At 47.2% G+C, this 14,945-nt stretch overlaps 1 protein-coding gene across 1 annotated transcript in view; it reads left to right on the top strand.

Moving 5' to 3' along the window:
* Positions 1-14,945, top strand: part of LOC142365643 (netrin receptor DCC) — a 678,995-nt gene that overhangs the window by 591,146 nt on the left and 72,904 nt on the right. Inside the window, exons 18-20 of the mRNA XM_075446652.1 lie at positions 3,886-4,024; positions 9,891-9,998; positions 13,136-13,330. Of these exons, the coding sequence (XP_075302767.1) occupies positions 3,886-4,024; positions 9,891-9,998; positions 13,136-13,330 (442 nt within the window). The remainder of the gene's footprint in view (positions 1-3,885; positions 4,025-9,890; positions 9,999-13,135; positions 13,331-14,945) is intronic.

The following is a 14,945-nucleotide window of genomic DNA, read 5'->3' as shown; positions in this document are numbered from 1 at the left end:
AAGAAGCTACCTTTCCCCTCTATCGTCGGCTTATATATTGCATCTCATATAACATCCACCTTCCCTGTGATGAGCATGTCCTTCCCCCCGTGCCCTACCATAATAGCTGTTATCGCTTGCCTAAAGGATCGTATTGATCCATAGTGAGTTGTTTGCTATGGATGTATTTTTATACTGCAAGTGGGTGCCTCGTTCTTTTTACTCTTCTCTGTCCTAAAAAAAACAGCCTCAGACAAGTCGTTTTTACAAGCACCATGGAGCCGGCTCTGCTGTATCCAGCACAGAGGCTCCTCCGATTAGAGCCTAAATGATGTCTCTAAATATAAGTTCGCATTTCTAAACCCCAGAGGATGGCTCTCCGCCTCTTTAGGTTTGGACTCTCATCTCGAAATCCTTCCCGGGTCATTCTTGGAAGAAGCGGGAATGGTGATGGAGCAGCTCTTGCCTTCAGTCTCTTCTCTGGTTGGGATTTTGCAGCTCTCCCTGGTACAGACCTCAGTCAGAATTTAACTCGCTGGCACTCGGCTGAGCCAACGTGCCGCTGCAAACTATCCGTTCCAGTTGCGTTACCCCTGATTTGCTCCCGTGCCAGCGGGGAGGAGACTCAGGTCAGGTGGCTTTTTGCTGCAGGTGCTGGCCCACTGCAAAGCTTTTAAATAATAGCACACCTTTGTAAGGTGTAAAGCCCCGTACCTTGCTTTTACATCTACTGGCACGCTGTTGTCCACATCAGATCACGGCACGCTGATCTGCAATATTAAACCCAAATTTTGTATGCTCCTGCCGTTGTAGCAAGGTAATTAAGGATGCCAAAACGATGCATTGTAATGTTTTGTGTGCCCTGCCTTGATCTGACTGCTATTGAGAGATGGATTTCCGTGCCCGACGGAGTGTAGCCCAGGGAAGAGGAGCGAGTCCCAGTTTGCAGCTCTAGTGATGCAGTCGAAGGTCCAGAAAAGACAGCGTTACGCTTTTCCCATCATAGTCCATGATTACATCTTCTGTAGCATCCCCATGCGCTTACTGAGCTGCGCGAAGTGGGAGATGATGGGTGACAAACAAAAATGATTGAAAATAGCCCTATTAATCCGGTGGGTAGGAGAAGCAGGTCCTGCTTGGAGGTGTTGAGCTCGTTGGCTTTCTGCTGGCGCGAGCAGGTGGACATCTCTCGCAGAGCCACCACACGGGGATCCGGGAGCCGTCGAGGAGCTGGAGGCTGAACAGGAGAGGAGAAAGAGTGAAATTACCTTTTTTTGCCATCATCTCTAGTTGACCAGTCTGTGGGTAGCATGTAAAGAGCCGGTCTGACTCATTTCACAGAGTCACAGCATGGCAGGGGTTGGAAGGGACCTCTGTGGGTCACCCAGCCCAACCCCCTGCCCAAGCAGGGTCACCCAGAGCAGGCTGCACAGGACCTTGTCCAGGCAGGTCTGGAATATCTCCAGAGAAGGAGACTCCACAGCCTCCCTGGGCAGCCTGGGCCAGGGCTCCGTCACCCTCAGAGGGAAGAAGTTCTTCCTCATGTTCAGCTGGAACTTTCAAAGCAGAAGCAATCAAAAATCAGAGGGTCTGCTTTTTTGAAAGAACCACATTTTTTCAACCTATATCTTTGAAAACGGTGGGGGAAAGCTTCCGTTTTCTTCAGAGGGATCTGGGTCAGGCTCACGAACAGATTCCTGTAGCACTTGCCTTTGTCATTGAGTTTCCAAGGCTTTTGAGTTTGGCCTTGAGTTTCCAAGGCTTTTGAGATTTTCCCATTCAAGTCCGCCATCGCTTCAAAAACGTGTATCGGGTCTGATATAATGAAGTTGGAAGTTTATGAATTTAACTTTGCCCAACTTCACTTTGTACAGAATCACACAATAGTAGGGGTTGGAAGGGACCTCTGTGGGTCATCTAGTCCAACCCTCGTACGAACCGAGCCGAACAGGCATGGCGTGGCGTTACTAAAGGCGCTTGCAGCAGTTGCACCCCCTTCATCTCCACGCGATCTTAACTTCATCTCCATGTGGTGTGAACTTGAAGGACGTTTTTTAGCTATTGAAATGCTAATGTTGCCTATTAAGCCAAACAGTCAAAGAAAAAACACCCGGCTGGAGACAAATAACTTTCTTTTTATCAATAGGAGCCCAATGTCTTTATGTTCTGCTAAAGACTATTTTGGTCAGCCATGGGTTCAAACCCTGTTGTTTTTTCCATGTGCGTTTTTCCTGGTTGTTTGCAATATCTGAGCACTTCCATAATCATAGTTATCAAATTTCGCTACCCTCAGTCATGCTGAGGAGCATTTTATGCTATAAATGATTTGATTTCTTCCAAAAATCTTGTCTGGGGGAGAAAATTATTATTCCCCATCTTTCAATCCAGCCTTTAGTTAAAGAATAATTGGTTTCAACTCTAGCAGGTAGATTTTGGCATCTTTGGCAAGGGGCTGAGTGGTTTAGTTGGGCCGTTTATGAATACATATGTTTTAAGTGCTGTCTTCGCTTCCGTATTTCAGCTTTCTGTAGAGGGGGATTCTCTGCTGGAGTAAACCCCCGAGTACAGATAAATTTGAAAACCGCTGAGTTCCAAGAACTAGGAATTTTAACCGAGTATGAAGATGATAAAATCTGGTATTGCATGAAGTCGTCCTATTAAGTAGCATGCAAAACATCTGTCAGAGCACTGGTGATAAAACAGCGTACTGAAGGCGTATATAGCCCATTCATTAATGCCTCTGCAAAGTACGTTTCTCCCACTCCCCCTTGAATATTACTGCTTTATTCTGTGGTGTGCTGGGAGCTCAGCCTCCCATTTTTAGTAAAAGTCAGTTTATTTTTGAATCATCTGATGATTACCATCAGAATGGCACTACGGATGCGTGCCAGCAAGATACCTTCTTGGGAACGGCTTCCCACGTGTGCACATCAAGGTAGTCTTCTGGTGCAAAGTCACACGTACGTTGTCCTTACTCAGTAAACCTTAGATCTGTAGGTGTATAAACGTGTAAAAGTGCCCAGCGCCTTTAACTCGCCGGCCTGGAAGTTGTTGACGCTGGTGGACTGCACGCCGGGCTCTGTGGCTTGAAAAGCGTGGGAATGGATTTTATTCGGTTGTCACCGCTTTGTCCCAGAATTTCCTTCTCGCCTGTCTCCTTTGAGACCAGGGCAGTTTGGCTCAAATTGTTCCTTCCTGCGGGCGGAGGTGAAAAAGCTAAATCAGCTAAAAAGAAATGAACAATTTAATATTCACATCAACATCAATACGTTTAGTTGTTCGTAACGCATCGCAGTGAGGCAGGTCAATAATATATTTCAAATATAATCTAATATATAAACATCACGTTTAACCAAGCAGAAGCCTGTTTTATGAATACAAAAATGCATCTTTATGCAGGAGTCCCGGGTCATGTTTTGATCTCTATCATAAATATGTGTTAACCCCAGGAACTTGGAAGCCTTAGGACTGTTCTAGTGGTAAAAATGCTTTCTGAGCCTCCACTAAAAATCAGTAGATATTAAAAACTATTTTCTTTTTAGAGGGAACCCATCAAAGTGGCTGGAAATGACTCTTTAAGTTACAGAAATGTTCCTGGGGTTTTTTTCCTCATACAGGCATAGATGAAGGACGTAGGGTTAGCTTCCAATTTACATTTGAAAAAAAATGCGTGACAGATTGCTTTGTCTGGGGAAAAAAGAGAGCATTGCCATAACTTATTTAACTGCCTAAATTACAGGCAGCAAGTTTACTATCGTATTTGTGGTACTAAAAATACTACAGTTAAGGTATGCAGTAGCAATAGAGCTATTTTGCTTGAAAAAAGAATCCATTGTAGCTGTGTTTCGCTTGGCTACCAGCAAAAAGAGTGGCTTTAAAGGCGTTCTCCTCTCCTTCTCTTCGCAGTCAGCAGATACGACCGCTCTGAGCCACACCGTGATAGGCCTGAAGCCAAACACCATGTACGAGTTCTCCGTCATGGTCACCAAAGGTCGGCGGTCCAGCACCTGGAGCATGACCGCACACGCCACCACCTATGAAGCAGGTACGGAAGGGCTGCTTTGGTTTTTCTTTCTCATCGAAAGCCTTGTCCAGGTGCATCCTAACTGCATAAGCTGACAGCGAGTATACAAAATTACCTGTATTTCTTCACTTCTTTTCATGGGTAGCAAAGCAGAGCAGTTACTCTGCTGAGCGCTGGTGTCCTTGCGAGAAGTTAGGAGGTGGTCGAACGTGTGTGTAGCGCTTTGCCCCGTAATATAACGAGTAGCTGTGACTTTTAATGCTGATGATTTAAAACAGTTTTCACTTTTCCAAGAAACCCAAGATCAGGTGAGAACGGTTATTCTCTTATTATTAGATACTTGATTTTGCTACTTCAAAATTCTGACTTGGGAAGTTCTACGTGTCTCAAAGTCATGAGTTCCCATCTTATCCACTTAGTAAAAAGGCCTGAATGACTGCTTCTATCCAACTCAAGAGCTAAAGGGATGTGTTTCAAAACTAAACAACCCCAGGGCTGATCGTAACGCTGTGTGGACGCACTTCAGCTGCTTGCCATGCTCTGTGCTGGCAACCAGCGCATCGGCCCAGCCAAGACCTCCGGCCAGCGTCACAGCGGCTGAAACCATGTGTGCAAAATTAGAGACAGAAACGGGGGCAAAAGCAGAAGTCAAGTGAGCAGTCTTTTCAGCTTGCACCTTGTTTGTTGTAAAAACGCCGTGACCTACACTTTGCAGAGTGTTGACTTGTATCACAGAATCACAGGATGTTCGGGGTTGGCAGGGACCTCTGTGGGTCACCCAGTCCAACCCCCCTGCCAAAGCAGGGTCACCTACAGTAGGCTGTAGAGGACCTTGTCCAGGCGGGTCTTGAATATCTCCAGAGAAGGAGACTCCACAACCTCCCTGGGCAGCCTGGGCCAGGGCTCCGTCACCCTCAGAGGGAAGAAGTTCTTCCTCATGTTCAGCTGGAGCTTCCTCTGCTTCAGTTTGTGCCCGTTGCCCCTTGTCCTGTCGCTGGGCACCACTGAAAAGAGCTTGACCCCATCCTCCTGACACCCACCCTGCAGATATTTATAAGCATATATTAGGTCCCCTCTCAGCCTTCTCTTCTCCAGGCTGAACAAGCCCAGCTCCCTCAGCCTCTCCTCATAGGAGAGATGCTCCAGTCCCCTCCTCATCCTCTTAGCCCTCCTCTGGACTCTCTCCAGTAGCTCCTCATCTTTCTTGAACTGGGGAGCCCAGCTGCAGATGGGGCCTCACTAGGACAGAGTAGAGGGGAAGGAGAGCCCCCCTCGACCTGCTGGCCACACTCCTTATGCACCCCAGGATCCCATTGGCCTTCTTGGCAGCCAGAGCACACTGCTGGCTCATGGTCACCCTGTCATCCCCCAGCACACCCAGGTCCCTCTCTGCAGAGCTGCTCTCCAGCAGGTCAGCCCCAAGCCTGTACTGGTGCCTGGGGTTGTTCCTCCCCAGGTGCAGGACCCTGCCCTTGCCCTTGTTGAACCTCACCAGGTTCCTCTCTCTGTCAGCGCCCTGCTGACAGTTTGGTAAGGCATCTTCCCCGTGCTCGGTGTTTTTATACGTCTATATCTCATTTCCAGCAAGCAGCTGTTGTTAATATGAACAGTATGCTTCTAATAAATAAATACACTTTGAAGGCTTAATTTAGCTGCTCTTCTCGAGCAGTTGAGTGGTATTTTCCAAGCGGGAAACTATGACCTGAAAGATGCTTCAGACTCTGAAGGGGACTGAATGCAGTTTTGATGACAGACGCCAAACACACGTTATAATTAACCCTAGTTCAGCGGGATAAAAAATATTTGAAAAGGGATGGAGACGACATGATCTCTGCAGATGAGACCATCCTCTCCAAACCAGAATTGTCTCTTTCCTTTTTGCGTGCCTTCAGTTGACCACAGTAGGGAAATAGCATGCCTGGGATTTACTTCTGGTTACCATGTGGGCGTTAATGGAAGCACGTATCCTGAGCCCTAGGCTGTCGTTAATTGAGAGTAGGGTCTGCCCTTAAATTTGCGTTTCTTTCAGAATAAGCTATTGAGCCCTCTTTTGAAACCCCTAAGTAGATTTGCTTTTAAATAACTCCGCTGAACTGCACGAGACTGTATACCGAAGAAGTACTAGATTTTCCACATTATTATTGCCTATATAGCTTGCTTGTCCATAGCTAAGAATGTCTATGGTTTTGCTTAAAATATTTTTCCTCTTCATCTGTTGTCGATAGCAATCTGTCCATTTGGGCCCCAACGGGCTGTATCTTCCCGAGGGTGACTGGTGGCCTTGAAAACGCTCTTAAGTGCCCTTACAAATCGGTTTCTACCAGTGGACACCAGACAAAGTCTGCTGGTGAATATTGATTTGTTGGGTGATTGGTTTTTTTCATGAAAACCACAGTCCAGGCCAGTTAATGAACAAAGGGAAAATAAGAGGGAATACGTGTGTCCTTAGATTTCCCCGTGTGATTGCAATGCAATTATCCGAGCTTGATGGAGCAGCTCTGTTAATTAAGGGCATCCTGCACTGCTGATCTTTATTGCCTATTTCGTAGCCGTTCCACATGTTGGATCTCCCGTAATGATATTAAAGAACATACATATCAACGCTGGCACAGAATTCACTGGAGGTTGCTGCCCGGGCTAGGGAGAGTTGTCATGCCCGTAATTCAAAAGCAACTCCCAGAGCCAAGTTCCATCTCCAGATCTGCCTCCACAAGCCTTGCTGATATGAGGGGTGTTAATGAGCGCGAAGGGAAACATCTAAAGCTTTGATTTTTCTCGCAATGTCTTACGTTCGCAATCTGCTGAAGGCAGAGCTCAACTCCAGCCGCTCAGCGGGGCTCGCGTGGTGATCAGCAGCACGGAAAGCCTGTGTTACAGGAGGAGGCTTCCAGGCTTTACAGTTTTGAGCTGACGAAAGACAGAAAGCCTAGGAAAGGTGAGGTTTAGTTCATGAACACATGTCAAAAGGGAGAACAAACATGTCAGACAATGGAAAACAGTATTTAAGATAAAGATGCTGTTTGCAGGCAGAGAGATGGAAGCACTTTGGTAGAAATCACAGAACCACAGAATGGTAGGGCTTGGAAGGGACCTCTGTGGGTCACCCAGTCCAACCCCCTGCCCAAGCAGGGTCACCCAAAGCAGGCTGCACAGAACCTTGTCCAGGCGGGGCTTGAATATCTCCAGAGAAGGAGACTCCACAGCCAGCCTGGGCCAAGGCTCCGTCACCCTCAGCGGGAAGAAGTTCTTCCTCATGTTCAGCTGGAGCTTCCTCTGCTTCAGTTTGTGCCCGTTGCCCCTTGTCCTGTCACTGGGCACCACTGGAAAGAGTCTGGCCCCATCCTCCTGACACCCACCCTGCAGATATTTGTAAGTATATATTAGGTCCCCTCTCAGCCTTCTCTTCTCCAGGCTGAACAAGCCCTCAGCCTCTCCTCGTAGGAGAGATGCTCCAGCCCCCTCATCATCCTCGTAGCCCTCCGCTGGACTCTCTCCAGTAGCTCCTCATCTTTCTTGACCTGGGGAGCCCAGAACTGGACACAGGACTCCAGATGGGGCCTCACCAGAGCAGTGTAGAGGGGCAGGAGAACCTACCTCGACCTGCTGGCCACGCTCCTCCTAGTGCACCCCAGGATTCCATTGGCTTTCTTGGCAGCCAGGGCACACTGCTGGCTCAGGACTATCATACAACAGTTTGTGTGAAGTTGGAGAATGTTGCAGAATAGGTTTAGCGAAAGTAAAGAGAAGCAGAATTTTATTTTTAAAACCAAGTGTGATTCATGTATGAGAAGGGTTGTCTCTCGCAGTTCTGTGAAGCAGCAACACAGTCCATGATGTTTCTTCCAGTCCACTGTTTTTAAACTGATCAGCCAGTGTCCCGAGCCAGCTATAAGCTGAGTAGCTTTCAAATGCAACACAACCCTCTCGAGAAATACTAATGATAATCATAGCGTCAGCAAAGACAATAACAATAATGTAAACGTCCCTGGCAATATGGGAGCTCACGTCACGCTGGGCATTGCCGAGGCTTAGGAGACTGGTCAGACATCTGTGATCTTGCGTTGTGTCCTGCCTACTTCAGACTGAGAAAGGTGCTCCCAACGAGGAGCAGCTAATGTGACCAAGCTGAAGTGAAACACTGGGGGCCCCGTTGGTGCTGACTCTGGACGTAGCAGACTGAACGTGGTGTTCCAGCACGTGTAGGAAAGAGATGGTCCACCACAAATTGCCCACAAAGAGCATCAGCTGGCGAGTGGTCACCTGCTTAGTGATACAGAATCACAGAATGGTTGGGGTTGGAAGGGACCTCTGTGGGTCACCCAGCCCAACCCCCTGCCCAAGCAGGGTCACCCAGAGCAGGCTGCACAGCACCGCGTCCAGGCGGGGCTGGAATATCTCCAGAGAAGGAGACTCCACAACCTCCCTGGGCAGCCTGGGCCAGGGCTCCGTCACCCTCAGAGGGAAGAAGTTCTTCCTCGGGTTCAGCTGGAGCTTCCTCTGCTTCAGTTTGTGCCCGTTGCCCCTTGTCCTGTCACTGGGCACCACTGGAAAGAGTTTGGCCCCTTCCTCCTGACACCCACCCTGCAGATATTTAGAGGCATTTCTAAGGTCCCCTCTCAGCCTTCTCTTCTCCAGGCTGACCAAGCCCAGTTCCCTCAGCCTCTCCTCGTAGGAGAGATGCTCCAGTTCCCTCCTCATCCTCGAAGCCCTCCGCTGGCCTCTCTCCAGTAGCTCCTCATCTTTCTTGAAGTGCAGACAGCGGTAACAGAAACTTTGGCTTTCTGCGTACGATTTCTTGGTTGCTCTGTGGCTCCCACTTTTGAAAAGTTCAGCTGGTGCAAATACCGTGAGACCATCTGCTCAGTGTTACTTCCAAGGGATCAGTTCCTCAGGAGCAGAGCCCGTACGGCGGCTGGCTCTTGCCTTCCTTCTGGTGGTCTAAGATCACTGAATGTTCATCACCTGGAAGATTTGTGTCTGTGCTTTAGGTTGGGCTGGTTTAGCTCAGCATGATCCGACAGATTTGTAAAGCTTTACCTCCTAACGTGATTATGGAGCCGTTCTCCAAACATTCGGGGAAGCTGTTTAGTAGCCAGATGGGTAGGACACGGATGATGGGATGCTCCTACGCTGGGTTTGCCATGCTGTTACGCTATCTATGGGCTCCAAGTCATCTACAGCCTGTATCAAAACTAAGTAAACAAACAGTGAGCTCAGCACCGATGTGTTACCTCTCTCTCTTAACTATTTTTTAATAATTGCCCGTTTTTCCTTCTCCTCCACAGTCTTACGGTATGATTTTAAAATTCTTGAGATGCTGTGCGAGACCTCGTGGCCAGCATTAGTAAAGCAGGGTGCAGGGCAGACACTGCAGGCTCAGAAATCCTGCCTGCCCTCTTTAATTCAGTGGAAACAGAAAAGCTACGAATTTTCTGTCGTGTCTAGAATGTCCCAAGCTGCGCATGTATTTAATGAATATACACGGTTATATTTGCTTGATACTGGTGCCCACCTACAAATGTTCCTAATAGAGAAGCCCCAGTGTTATTACTGTTATTAAACTTGTAGGGCTCCCAGAGTGTATTAGATGTTCTTGGAGACCTTGGTGGTAGTTTAGCTAGAAGGACCGATATTAACGGGAGGAGAAGAGCTAGCCACCGTATCCTCACATATCCACACGTGATGTTTTGTGCAATTGCCACTGTGGAAATCTCCCTTCTAGGCAAAGCCCATGTTACATGTCTGAAATGCACCTAAGGACACTCGTAATTGAAGGCATCTAAGAAGGCGGTGGATGCCTACAGAGCAGTTCATGCCTGCTACAGCGTGTAAGGAATTCAAAAGAAGGTGAATGACTTCTGGTTTCAATTATATTCGTTATTTTCAGCTCCAACCTCTGCTCCCAAGGATTTGACAGTTATTACACGAGAAGGGAAGCCCCGGGCCGTCGTTGTCAGCTGGCAGCCGCCGTTGGAAGCCAATGGAAAAATTACTGGTAAACATTTACATTATCCTATATTCTCCTTTTCATTTTACTGTTCTGATCATTTGCTGCTTTCACTTTCTCTCTCTGGGTGTTTTTTTTTTTTTCCTCCTAGGCTGCTGTCTGAGCTGACATTATTTTATTTTCGCTTACTTTTCTCAGCCAGCTTGGTCTGGGATTCAAGGCAACGTTAGGAATACTGCAAGATCTAAAACCCGGGAGATGTAAATCTTTTATTTTTAAATGCTAAGAGCAGTGATGCAAGTTTGAAAACGCAGCACTTGACGCAAAGGCTTTGTGGCAAATGCTGCTCAATGATAATTAGAAATGACTAATACTAAGTACTTTGTTTGGCTGTAATGCAGTACATAATATACTTAATGATAGGTTGCTCGGTGCGCCGCATAATGGGAGAATTTATTGGTAGATATTTAACTTTACAGTAACAACTTAAGGCAGTGATGATCAGGAAAAACCCCTAATACTGACTGACAGGAACCAAACTTCATAGATGCCTTACAATGACAAATTCTATTTTCCAAAATACTGCATGTAACCTTAGTGCCTAATTAAGGAATCTTTAATGTTAATATAGTTTGAAAAACAGAGTAGAGTTCTAGCTGAGTTTTGCATTGAGATGATCATTTTGGGCTGCTAATAGACATCTCGGAGGCATATAATTATTGGGAGAAATATTGCTCATCCTCAAAAGCATGCACGTGATGGTCACATTGCTACAAACAGTTGGGTCAGACCAGTTCTACAACACATTTTTGTGGATGAGAAAGCGTGGGTATGTCACCATTACTGCTGGTAATCCCAGCAACACGCTGCTGGAGCATTGAGAAATAGAAATGTGAGAGGAAGGGTGCTTTGGAGAGATGTCCTGTGTGAGCCGTTGGCCGTGAAGAGCCCTGGGTTGGGTTGTAACAGCTGTAACTCAGCAGGGCTTCGCTGGCGTCAGACGAGCTGTTGTGACCTCACTCCAGGAAAGTATCCCACTTTATATTACCAACAAAATAAGGATACGTTTCCATGTGGACATCACCCAGTGATAGCAATTCCTGGGTTCGACTCGCATAACTGTGTATAATTTCACTCTATATTATCATCTGTATTATCACCCTAGTGAGGCCCCATCTGGAGCCCTGTGTCCAGTTCTGGGCTCCCCAGTTCAAGAAAGATGAGGAGCTACTGGAGAGAGTCCAGCGGAGGGCTACGAGGATGAGGAGGGGACTGGAGCATCTCTCCTACGAGGAGAGGCTGAGGGAGCTGGGCTTGTTTAGCCTGGAGAAGAGAAGGCTGAGACGAGACCTTAGAAATATCTGCAGGGTGGGTGTCAGGAGGATGGAGCCAGACTCTTTCCAGTGGTGCCCAGTGACAGGACAAGGGGCAACGGGCACAAACTGGAGCAGAGGAAGTTCCAGCTGAACAGGAGGAAGAACTTCTTCCCTCTGAGGGTGATGGAGCCCTGGCCCAGGCTGCCCAGGGAGGCTGTGGAGTCTCCTTCTCTGGAGATATTCAAGACCCACCTGGATGTGATCCTGTGCAACCTGCTGTAGGTGACCCTGCTTGGGCAGGGGGTTGGACTGGGTGACCCACAGAGGTCCCTTCCAACCCTGACCATTCTGTGATCGGCACTTTACTGTCCATGACCATGTCCAGAAGGGGGATGTTTTGACAGAACGGCTCTGTTTACACTGAAGTAATTTAGCCATTAGAGAGAAGAAACGATCATTCTGATGGACAACACAATGAAATGAGGGCTAATAGTCCTGATTCCCCAGTGACTAAAAGGCAAGATAAAATAAAAACTTTCCTGACTTCCAGGGCATGAAATGACTCCGTGGCAGCGCTCGTGTAGGGATTTTCCGTCGATTGCAGCAAAGCAGATTGGGTCCCCTGACATCCACGCACAAACTACTTTCTTGGAGCACTTGGTTGAAGAATGACTCTCACAGGGGTTGTTCTACTGTGTATGTGGTCAAATGTTTCATAGACATATCCAACCAAGGAAACAGCTCCTGGTGGAGGGTGGAAATGTCCCCAACAACCAGCTCTTCATCCCTACAAAGGCTTGAGCGAGTGTATTTGTGTTAATTTGAGAAACCCATATATATATTTTCATAACTTCATGACATGTCCGTGACCGGTGCAACCATGCATCTGGAATGAGCTTTAAGAAGCATCTTTGTTTCAGAAAAGAATAGAGAAATAGCAATAAGGAGGCTTCCTCCAACTTTGTGGTGGTTTTGGATCCGGGCACAAAGATGAAGCCCAGAAGACCCACCTGGGCTCTCCCCGCTCCAGTAGCTCGCTCCTGCGGCACGGCACTGAGGACCAGATTTAGAGTAGGATTTTTTTGCGTATGACTGATTTGCCAGGGAGCATTTTGGGAAAAGTGAAGAGGATGTTTTCCAAGTTAGGCAGAAACTGGTATTGCGGAGAGTGCTAGATCTCTCAGCCTTGCTTAAAGGCTTTTTAGTTCTTCCCAAAATTTTGTTTGCTGGTAGGGTAATTCCTACAAACTGTTACCATTTCCTAAGACTGATACTTCTGCTCTCTAAGTTCTAAAATTTTTAAGTTTTGTTCAGTGGTAAGTAGTTAATGTAGTACTCTAAGTTACCAAAATTCCAGGTTACCAAAATTTTTAATTCTTCATTCTTTTCCCCAAAATACTTTCCCCTACATTTGCCAAGAAATACTGCGTGGCTTCCCGCAAGCACCCAGTAACTAACGTGTATCATTAATGCTATTTAGTTTTATTTCGGCACTGAAACACTGAAGACTTAGGTTGTATGGTTTATAGCAGCCATCAGACTGAATGGTGCACCTGAATTTGAGAAATGCGCTTGTAACAGCCTTTTAACTTGTGCTCCCTATTTTTATAGGTATTTTTTATGTTTAGGTATATTTTTTAAAATCCATATTTCTTACAGTGCATACTGTAATCGTGGTTTTGTTCTAAATATAGACAAATGTGTGATGTCGTAACGTTCCTCAAAGCTATTTTGATCGGCCACGTGCCATCACTGCTTTTAAAAATAAAACCCCAATTTTTAAGAAATCTGAATTTTATATATATATATAGTAAAGGAAGCGTGTTAAAATTTGATTGCAGTACTAACTGAGAGACTGTGTTTATTCAGCTTACATCCTCTTCTATACTTTGGACAAGAACGCTCCGATTGATGACTGGATTATGGAGTCCATCAGCGGTGACCGGCTCACCCACCAGATCGTGGACCTCAACCTGGACACCATCTACTACTTCAGAATCCAAGCTCGCAACGCCAAGGGAGTGGGGCCCCTTTCCGATCCGATTTTCTTCCGGACGCTGAAAGGTTTGGATCTGTGTCATCTGGATATTAATGATACATAGAATTTTCTGATGCCTCTGCGGGAGCTTTGCAATTAATTCCATGTCAGCCAGAAGAGATCCTACTACTTGAAACTGGTAGTGAGAGATAAAAGCAAAATGCTACATAGTGTAGTTGACAAAAGTAAACCACATAATGAGGCAGTAACTGTATTTTTAAATTCAGTCAGCTGGGGGAAAGCACTCTGACACCACCTAACTTTCTACTGTCAATAATAAAGCTAATTGGATCTGACGGGATTTCTCTAGGGAGGTCCCTTTTCATTTGGGATCCTCTAGGAACCCGGAATGACTCACTCATATCAAGAGCAGCCATGCAAAATTATGATTAAAAATCTCAGCAAACCGAGATGCAGCCTGACTCTGGGTGGGGAGAGTTGCTCCAGCTATTTTTTCGGTACCTGTCATTAACAACAGACTAATTAATGCCTGATCCCTCTCCCGTAGTGACCAGTGAGAAGGAACAGGCTGGTATTTCAGCGCCGATGCGTTCATGAGAGCAGAGGACCGCACTTGTAGCAGGCTCAGTTTCAAATTAACGCGGAGATATATTCCTCTCCTCTCTTCCCCGCTGCCTGTCTGTGCGGAGGGCTGACACGGTCTGCCCAGAAATTATTAGTTATGAAGATGTAAGCAATATTACCGTGAGTGGGAAGCAAGGTGCTTGCCGCAGCTCCGCTCCCGGTATTTTAACTGTCGCTCATTCGTTGGCACAAAGGTGTAAAATTACCTTTAGTGTAGTTAATGAAAAATTCAGGTGACATAAACAGCGAACCTATTCCAGGAAATGGTGAGGGGACTGGAGCATCTCCACTACGAGGAGAGGTTGAGGGAACTGGGCTTGTTCAGCCTGAAGAAGAGAAGGCTGAGAGGGGACCTTATAAATGCCTACAAATATCTGCAGGGTGGGTGTCAGGAGGATGGGGCCAAGCTCTTTTCAGTGGTGCCCAGTGACAGGACAAGGGGCAATGGGCACAAACTGAGGCACAGGAAGTTCCGTCTGAACATGAGGAGGAACTTCTTCCCTCTGAGGGTGACAGAGCCCTGGAACAGGCTGCCCAGGGAGGTTGTGGAGTCTCCTTCTCTGGAGATATTCAAGACCCGCCTGGACAAGATCCTGTGCAGCCTACTGTAGGTGACCCTGCTTCGGCAGGGGGGTTGGACTAGATGACCCACAGAGGTCCCTTCCAACCCCTACTATTCTGTGATTCTGTGAAAGAAGCGTGGCGGAGGAGAGAGCGCGTTAGCACCGTGTCTGCTCTAGAGACAGTCCAGGGATCGGTGTGTAAAAATAACATCTTGGCAGAAGGTAGGTGGAACTGGACACAGGCTGGGCCTGAGAAGTCAGGGCTGGAGGAAAGTTAGGGAAAGAGAGTTAGAAGTTAGGACTGGAGAGAGTCCAGCAGAGGGCTACGAGGATGGTGAGGGGACTGGAGCATCTCTCCTACGAGGAGAGGCTGAGGGAGCTGGGCTTGTTCAGCCTGGAGAAGAGAAGGCTGAGAGGAGACCTTAGAAATGCCTCTAAATATCTGCAGGGTGGGTGTCAGGAGGACGGGGCCAGACTCTTTCCAGTGGTGCCC

Source organism: Opisthocomus hoazin, chromosome W (assembly GCF_030867145.1).
Source record: "Opisthocomus hoazin isolate bOpiHoa1 chromosome W, bOpiHoa1.hap1, whole genome shotgun sequence".
Lineage (NCBI taxonomy): Eukaryota > Metazoa > Chordata > Aves > Opisthocomiformes > Opisthocomidae > Opisthocomus > Opisthocomus hoazin.
The sequence above is the reverse complement of the archived record's forward strand: the minus strand, read 5'-3'. Positions and strand labels throughout refer to the sequence as shown.